This window comes from Engystomops pustulosus, chromosome 1 (genome assembly GCF_040894005.1).
Source record: "Engystomops pustulosus chromosome 1, aEngPut4.maternal, whole genome shotgun sequence".
Lineage (NCBI taxonomy): Eukaryota > Metazoa > Chordata > Amphibia > Anura > Leptodactylidae > Engystomops > Engystomops pustulosus.
In genome coordinates this window covers 109,451,724-109,461,123 of record NC_092411.1, presented here as the reverse complement: position 1 = coordinate 109,461,123, position 9,400 = coordinate 109,451,724, and the positions used below count along the sequence as shown (strand labels likewise).

General features: G+C 47.1%; 1 protein-coding gene across 1 annotated transcript in view; it reads right to left on the bottom strand.

Annotated features, from left to right (window-relative positions):
* Positions 1–2,378: 2,378 nt before the first annotated feature.
* Positions 2,379–9,400, bottom strand: part of LOC140130876 (fructose-1,6-bisphosphatase isozyme 2) — a 30,358-nt gene continuing 23,336 nt past the window's right edge. Inside the window, exon 7 of the mRNA XM_072150848.1 lies at positions 2,379–2,645. Coding sequence (XP_072006949.1) covers positions 2,451–2,645 — 195 coding nt within the window. The 3' untranslated portion in view covers positions 2,379–2,450. The remainder of the gene's footprint in view (positions 2,646–9,400) is intronic.

Below are 9,400 nucleotides of genomic sequence, written 5' to 3'. Positions count from 1 at the left end.
TTAGGTACACCATGCTAGTAACGGGTTGGACCCCCTTTTGCCTTCAGAACTGCCTCAATTCTTCGTGGCATAGATTCAACAAGGTGCTGGAAGCATTCCTCAGAGATTTTGGTCCATATTGACATGATAGCATCACACAGTTGCTGCAGATTTGTCGGCTGCACATCCATGATGCGAATCTCCCGTTCCACCACATCCCAAAGATGCTCTATTGGATTGAGATCTAGTGACTGTGGAGGCCATTTGAGTACAGTGAACTCATTGTCATGTTCAAGAAACCAGTCTGAGATGATTCCAGCTTTATGACATGGCGCATTATCCTGCTGAAAGTAGCCATCAGATGTTGGGTACATTGTGGTCATAAAGGGATGAACATGGTCAGCAACAATACTCAGGTAGGCTGTGGCGTTGCAACGATGCTCAATTGGTACCAAGGGGCCCAAAGAGTGCCAAGAAAATATTCCCCACACCATGACACCACCACCACCAGCCTGAACCGTTGATACAAGGCAGGATGGATCCATGCTTTCATGTTGTTGACGCCAAATTCTGACCCTACCATCCGAATGTCGCAGCACAAATCGAGACTCATCAGACCAGGCAATGTTTTTCCAATCTTCTACTGTCCAATTTCGATGAGCTTGTGCAAATTGTAGCCTCAGTTTCCTGTTCTTAGCTGAAAGGAGTGGCACCCGGTGTGGTCTTCTGCTGCTGTAGCCCATCTGCCTCAAAGTTCGACGTACTGTGCGTTCAGAGATGCTCTTCTACCTACCTTGGTTGTAACGGGTGGCGATTTAAGTCACTGTTGCCTTTCTATCAGCTCGAACCAGTCTGCCCATTCTCCTCTGACCTCTGGTATCAACAAGGCATTTCCGCCCACAGAACTGCAGCTCACTGGATGTTTTTTCTTTTTCGGACCATTCTCTGTAAACCCTAGAGATGGTTGTGCGTGAAAATCCCAGTAGATTAGCAGTTTCTGAAATACTCAGACCAGCCCTTCTGGCACCAACAACCATGCCACGTTCAAAGGCACTCAAATCACCTTTCTTCCCCATACTGATGCTCGGTTTGAACTGCAGGAGATTGTCTTGACCATGTCTACATGCCTAAATGCACTGAGTTGTCGCCATGTGATTGGCTGATTAGAAATTGAGTGTTAACGAGCAGTTGGACAGTTGTACCTAATAAAGTGGCCGTTGAGTGTATATCAGCATTGCATGTACTGCACATCTGGGCTGTACTTGGGCACAGACATCACTTACTATTAGGCTGCAGCCGTTTCCTTCTATATTTGTGTTGGTCTCGTCCATCCTGCTCTTCTTCCTGTACTCTCCTCATAGTTGCCAGTCCTTCTCTATCAGGTAAAGAACGTCATGGAAACTTCTCCAATTTGTGACTTATCTCTGCAGAATTTGCCACCTGGGTGACTGTGGCCTCTGGAGAATCTCTCCACACTCCGTCCCTAAAAAAATCATAACCTATGCCCTCAGTATATAGCCAGCAAGCTCCCCACTGTAGCGTATATAGCCAGCCTGCCCCCCCCCCTGTAGTGTATATAGGCAGCCTCTGCAAAAATAATAAAATAATACTTACCTACCTGCGCTCCCTGATACCGCATGTTCCGTCCATTCTCTCACTCTATGACCCAGGCGGTGCCGATGCCTGAGCAATGACGTTGGCAGCTGCACTTCTGGGTCCAAGAGGGCGCCAGCTGCTAACAGCAACCAGCAATATGTGTATCTTATAGATACACATATCGCTGATCGCTACTGAAGGCTGGGACACCGCCCCAGGATAGGAGGCGAGGGTAGCGCCCTAGGTGAGACTACCCCTAGTCCCTGGCCTGGCTCTAATGGCAGCAGTTGTGTTCCTTGGGCAGTGCAAGTGACACATTTTTTAACTCCATCATTTTCAGACTGAACAGTTTAGAGGAGCAATTTCCATCTTATTCATCTAATTACATGGACAAACCACCAATGAATATAAGATTTCAGGTTCCTAAAGCTTTCCACGTGAGCCTTTTAAGAAAAGAATTCGTATGCTACCTGCACACAAATGTTGCCAAAATCGGCTGTGAAAAAACAATGTTAACATTGATTTACTACAGTCTGTTAAACTATAGTCTATGAATGCTACATGAAAAGTGCTTTGATAGAGTATTCTTTTAGCGGATGGGTTTGCGTGGTGCATTGTAATAATGACCACATCACTGATCCATAAAAATGTAAGGCGTATGGTGCTATCCATTTGAAAAAACAGCACATGGCAAATTTTCATTGTGCATCTGTACAACACTCCTCTTATACAAACTATTAATATATTGTATTATAAGGGATTGAATTCAACCTGTCTGATTTATCAATGATGTACTCATTGAGTAGGTTGTTCATAACTTCCTTTATACACAAGAAACACAGGTACATAAATAAAAAAAACAAAGTTAAACACAATTAGCTGCTCTTCTGGTGTTTCTTCACACAAGCCAAGTACTCTTCAACATCATCTGGCGAGCCAAGAATCAGTGGCACCCTCTGATGGATGGACTCTGGCTGAACATCCAGCACTGGCTTAGCTCCAGTGGTTGCCATTCCGCCTGCTTGCTCAATAATAAAGGCCATTGGATTGCACTCATACAAAAGGCGTAGCTTAAAAAGACAGAGAAAAGAAACAGTTACATCATTCTGCCTCTGTTCTTCTTTAATTAAACATAATAAAGACCTAAAGAATTAAATATAGATTACAGATTACTGCCCACTGTGACCTTTAGGGAAGCTTTCTAAATGCTTTCCATTAGTCCCAGACTGCAATGATCAGCTGTAAGGTTACTGTAATGAAGCTTTATTGATAATCCTTGGTCCCATTACAGGAAAAAAATTTTGAAACTCCAATTGTCACTTGGGCAAAAAAATTATTTTTGTCTAGAACTACAGCAATAAAATATACAGTTCCAACTTACATACAAATTCAATTTAAGAAGAAACGTATGGAACCTATATTGTACGCAACCAGGGGACTGCCTGTACATAAAACGGTTTGCAAAGTTTCTTAGTGTCCAAGCCTAATAGCTTCTACTAAGATCACCATGTCATCATTTACAGTATGTTGCCTATATTTACAGTTAGGGTCATCAGAAACACCCATGGCCATTAATTTACACCTGATTTAGTTTCCTAATAAATAAATTTCACTTCACAGTTTGACACATAACGTTATATATTATATAGCATTCTCTGCTTGTTTCAGGTGTGAACAAACCGTTTTATTTCCCGCTTCCCAGTACATGGCATGGAATATTAAATACCGTAATTATGAAATACAATTTGTTACGCAGAAAACAAGCCCTCACACAGATCTTTTCATGGAAAAATAAAAATGTTATGGATTTTTGAAGGTGGGGAGCGAAAAATTAAAACGCAAAAATGAAAAGGGCCTGGTTGTTAAGGGATTCAATGTTCCCACTAATAGCGATGAACGGAACCACCCACACAATGTTCAGATCTGTTCCAAACATTGTGGGTTCGGGTCTCCAATCTGTAACTTCAGTCAGAAGTTGGGGTTTAGGTATGGGCAGCACGGAGTCTCAGTGGTTAGCACTATAGCCTTGCAGCGCTGGGATCCTGTGTTCAAGTCCTATCCAGGTCAACATCTGCAAAGAGTTTGTATTTTCTCTCCGTGTTTGCGTGCGTTTCCCCCAGGTCCTACAGTTTCTTTCCACACTCCATAACATACAGGTAGGTTGATTAGATTGTGAGAAAGGGACTGATTTGGCAAACTCTGTGTAGAACATTCTGGGGCAGATTTATCAAGCAGTCTGAAAGTCAGAATATTTCCAGTTGCCCATGGCAACCAATCACAGCTCAGCTTTCATTTCACCAGTGCTCATGAATATTTTAAAGGGGAGCTGTGATTGGTTGCCATGGGCAATTGGAAATATTCTGACTTTCAGACTGCTTGATAAATCTGCCCCTCTGTGTCTGGATGCCGCTAGGGAGAGAGCTGCTGCTGGTCAGGGAAAGCGTTAGGGTGTTCTATTAGCTTACTGTTAGGCAGGAGTGATTCTACAAGAACCCAACAGCCCTTCTTAGGGCTACAATAACGTTATACTTTTTTTTTTTTTATTTGCAGCTAGTACCATATTGTGAGGAATTTGCAGGGGGACTTGCTACCGTTGTGTTTAGCTCTTAGTGACACACATATCCACCTCAAACACCAAAGTGGGAAAATTTATTAGGGGTTTGATTTCAATTAGGCACAGTCTGCCATTTACTTTTTATTTTACGTTTATTTTTTTAATAACTCAGCGTCATCTCATCTGGCATAGTAGTGTGCTTTCATACTTGGCTAGAAAATAGCCATAGGAGAATCCAAACGGCTTACTTACGCCTACAGTAGCGTTATATATATTTGATTTCTGGTTGATCTGCTGGTGGCTGTACTTGCTGCAGTGCATCTACTAGCAAATTGTGAGCAATTTGTAGTGAGACTTGCGACCGCTGTGTTTTGCGCTTAGTGACGCACATATCCATCGCAAAAACCGAAGTGGGAAAATTTATTAGGGGTTGGATTTCAATTAGGCACAGTCTGCCATTTCCTTTTTTATTTTACGTTTATTTTTTTAATAACTCAGCGTCATCTCATCTGGCATAGTAGTGTGCTTTCATACTTGGCTAGAAAATAGCCATAGGAGAATCCAAACGGCTTACTTACGCCTACAGTAGCGTTATATATATTTGATTTCTGGTTGATCTGCTGGTGGCTGTACTTGCTGCAGTGCATATACTAGCAAATTGTGAGCAATTTGTAGTGAGACTTGCGACCACTGTGTTTTGCGCTTAGTGACGCACATATCCATCGCAAAGACCGAAGTGGGAAAATTTATTAGGGGTTGGATTTCAATTAGGCACAGTCTGCCATTTCCTTTTTTATTTTACGTTTATTTTTTTAATAACTCAGCGTCATCTCATCTGGCATAGCAGTGTGCTTTCATACTTGGCTAGAAAATAGCCATAGCAATAGGATAGCATCGTTTGGTTTTAAAAACTAAAAAACACAAAAAAAAACAAAAAAAAAAAAAAAAGTTAAAAAAAAAATTAAAGTTATAACTCTCATTTTCAAAATGTTTAACCCGAGGGCTAGGGGTAGAGGACGAGGGCGGGGACGTGGGCGTCCAACTACTGCAGGGGTCAGAGGCCGTGGTCCTGGGCGGGGTGAGACACCACCTGCTTATGAGGGAGCAGGGGAGCTACACTCCCTAGGTTCATGTCTGAAGTTACTGGGACTCGTGGTAGAGCACTGTTGAGGCCAGAACAGTGCAAACAGGTGATGTCGTGGATTGCCGACAATGCTTCGAGCAATTTGTCCACCAGTCAGTCTTCCACGCAGTCCACCCATGTCACCGAAATCGGCACTCCTCCAGCTCCTGCACCTCAGCCTCCTCCCCCCCAGTCTGCCCCCTCCCAGGAAAATTTGGCATTTGAACCGGCATACTCTGAGGAACTGTTTTCTGGACCCTTCCCACACTCACAAACCACTTGTCCGGTTGCTGCTGAGCAATTTTCCGATGCCCAGGTTTTCCACCAGTCACAGTCTATGGGTGATGATGACCTTCTTGACGTAGTGGAAGAAGTGTGTAAAGAGGTGTCCGACGATGAGGAGACACGGTTGTCAGACAGTGGGGAAGTTGTTGTCAGGGCAGGAAGTCCGAGGGGGGAGCAGACTGAGGGATCGGAGGATGATGAGGTGACAGACCCAAGCTGGGTTGATAGGCCGGGTGAACACAGTGCTTCTGAGACGGAGGAGAGTCCTCGACCAGAACAGGTTGGAAGAGGCAGTGGTGGGGCCAGACGGAGAGGCAGGGCCAGAGCTGGTGCATCAGCGCCAAATGTGTCAACTAGTGAAGCTCCCGTGGCGAGGGCTCCTGCGGCGAGGGGTAGATTTTCAGAAGTCTGGAGGTTCTTTAAGGAAACACCGGATGACCGACGGACTGTGGTGTGCAACATTTGCCAAACCAGGATCAGCAGGGGTTCCACCACTAATAGCTTAACTACCACCAGTATGCGCAGGCATATGAATGCTAAACACCCCACTCAGTGGCAACAAGCCCGTTCACCTCCGGCCGTGCACACCACTGCTCCTTCCCCTGTGTCAGCTGATAGTCAGCCCCCTGCCCAGGACCCTGCCACAAAAACCCCATCGTCGCCTCCACGATCCTCCACCAGCGATCAGCTCTCCATACCCCAGACGCTGGAGCGGAAACGCAAATATAGTGCAACCCACCCGCACGCCCAAGCCCTTAATGTCCACATCTCCAGATTGCTTAGCCTGGAGATGCTGCCCTATAGGCTAGTAGAGACCGAGGCCTTTCGCAACCTCATGGCGGCGGCCGCCCCTCGGTATTCGGTCCCCAGCCGCCACTACTTTTCCCGATGTGCCGTCCCAGCCCTGCACCAGCACGTGTCAGACAACATCATCCGTGCCCTGACCAACGCCGTTTCTGACAAGGTCCACCTGACCACGGACACGTGGACGAGTGCTGCCGGGCAGGGCCACTATATATCGCTGACGGCACATTGGGTTAACTTGGTGGAGGCTGGGACCGAGTCTGACCCTGCGGCTGGTCATATACTGCCGACGCCGAGGATTGCGGGGCCTACCTCGGTCCAGGTGTTTCAGGCCTACTATGCCTCCTCCTCCTCCCACCCCTCCTCCACCTCCTCCTCCGAACTACCATCCGTGGGCATGGCGCCATCAGTCGGTAGCTCTAGGCACAGCAGCAGTGCCGTCGCTAAGCGACAGCAGGCGGTGCTCAAACTGCTGAGCCTAGGCGATAAAAGGCACACCGCCCAAGAACTATTACAGGGCATCACGGCGCAGACTGATCTGTGGCTGGCACCGCTGAACCTGAAGCCAGGCATGGTTGTGTGCGACAACGGCCATAACCTGGTGGCGGCTCTGCAACTCGGCAGACTGACACATGTGCCATGCCTGGCCCATGTGTTAAATCTGATAGTTCAGCGTTTCCTCAAGACATACCCCAATCTGTCTGATTTGCTCACGAAGGTGCGCCGCATCTGTGCGCATTTCAGGAAGTCCAGCACAGATGCTGCCACTCTCAGGGCAGCGCAGCGCCGCCTCCAACTGCCCGCTCACCGACTGTTGTGCGACGTGCCCACGAGGTGGAATTCAACACTGACCATGTTATCCAGAGTTTACCAGCAGCGCCGAGCGATTGTAGACTGCCAGATGTCAACTTCCACCAGAACTGGTAGTCAGGTCAGTCAGCTTCCTCAAGTCTACAATGAGGAGTGGACGTGGATGTCTGATATCTGTCAGGTGCTGAGTAACTTTGAGGAGTCAACACAGATGGTCAGTGGCGATGCCGCCATCATCAGCCTCACCATCCCGCTGCTTGGCCTGTTGAAAAACTCTCTGATCAGCATGAAGTCGGAAGCTTTGCGCTCGTCACAAGAGACGGGGGAAGAAGATTCCCTTGTTGATAGCCAAAGCACCCTTAGGTCTGTTTCTCAGCGCATATCAGAGGAGGTGGAGGTGGAGGAGGATGAGGAGGAAGAGGAGGAGAATGTTGGCGAGACACAAGAGGGGACCATTGCTGAGTCCTTCACTGTTCAGCGTGTATGGGCAGAAGAAGAGGAGTTGGAGGAGTTGGAGGAGGAGGAAATGGACAGTCAGGCCAGTGAGGGGAGTGAATTCTTACGCGTTGGTACTCTGGCGCATATGGCAGATTTCATGCTAGGCTGCCTATCCCGTGACCCTCGCGTTCAAAGAATTTATTCCAGCACCGATTACTGGGTGTTCACTCTCCTGGACCCACGGTACAAGCAAAATCTTTCCACTCTCATCCCTGGAGAGGAAAGGAGTGTGAGAATGCATGAATACCAGCAGGCCCTGGTGCACAAGCTGAAACAGTATTTCCCTTCTGACAGCGCTAGCGGCAGAGTGCGTAGTTCTGCGGGACAAGTAGCGAGGGAGAGTAGGCGAGCAGGCAGCTTGTCCAGCACTGGCAAGGGTACGCTTTACAAGGCTTTTGCCAGCTTTATGTCACCCCAGCAAGACACTGTCACCTGTCCCCAGTCTCGACAGAGTAGGGCTGATCTTTACAGAAAGATGGTGAGGGAGTACGTAGCTGACCATACCATCGTCCTAAATGATCACACAGCTCCCTACAACTACTGGGTTTCAAAGCTGGACATGTGGCACGAACTGGCGCTGTACGCCTTGGAGGTTCTTGCCTGCCCTGCCGCTAGCGTCTTGTCCGAGCGGGTTTTCAGTGCAGCTGGTGGCATCATCACCGATAAGCGTACACGCCTGTCGACTGACAGCGCTGACAGGCTGACGCTTATTAAGATGAATAAAGCCTGGATTTCTCCTAATTTCCAATCTCCACCAGGTGAAGGAAGCTCAACCTGAATAATTTATCCACTCCTCCTCCTCCTCATTTTCCTCCTTCTCCTCCTCTTTGTACAGTAAAGCAGAGGAAACTGGCTATTTTTTGACAGGGCCCACTGACTCTAGCTATAGTACTTTATGCATTTAATTTTTCTGGAGGGCCACCGACCCGGTCCTCTGTTTTAAACAATTTTTGGGAGTGCCACATACAGGCACTCAATCTATTTCATTTTTCTGGAGGGCCACCTAGCTGCTCCTCTGGTTTGAAAACTTTTTTGGACTGCCACATACAGGCACTCAATCTATTCCATTTTTCTGGAGGGCCACCTACCTGCTCCTCTGGTTTGAAAACTTTTTTGGACTGCCACATACAGGCACTCAATCTATTCCATTTTTCTGGAGGGCCACCTACCTGCTCCTCTGGTTTGAAAACTTTTTTGGACTGCCACATACAGGCACTCAATCTATTTCATTTGTCTGGAGGGCCACCTACCTGCTCCTCTGGTTTGAAAACTTTTTTGGACTGCCACATACAGGCACTATCCAAATTAAATTGTCTCCATAGCAGCCTCCACACGTTGTCTCCATTGCTACCTCCAAAAGTCGTCCATATAGCTGCCTCCATACATCGTCCCTTTATCAAACGAGGTGTGTCAGGCAGAAATTTGGGTTGTTTTCATGGATTCCACATCAAAGTTGTTAACTTTGTCGCCACCCAGCTGTGTTATCCACAAAATATACTGGCAAACTTTTATCATTTACCAATATTATTTCAGCGCTTCTTGCGCTTCTGTTTACATTCCCCTCACCCGCCATATCCTAAACTTATAAGAACGCTACTACACTTGATCTTATACAAAAGGTTCTTAGAAGTGCTGTTTGGGGAGTAGCCTAGAGACACGGGCTTGGATTGGCGAAAGCTCGCCTGGCAGCGGAGCGCCAGCTCCATGCCAAGATCCAACTAACATAGTTTTAACTGCAGCACCTTTAATCT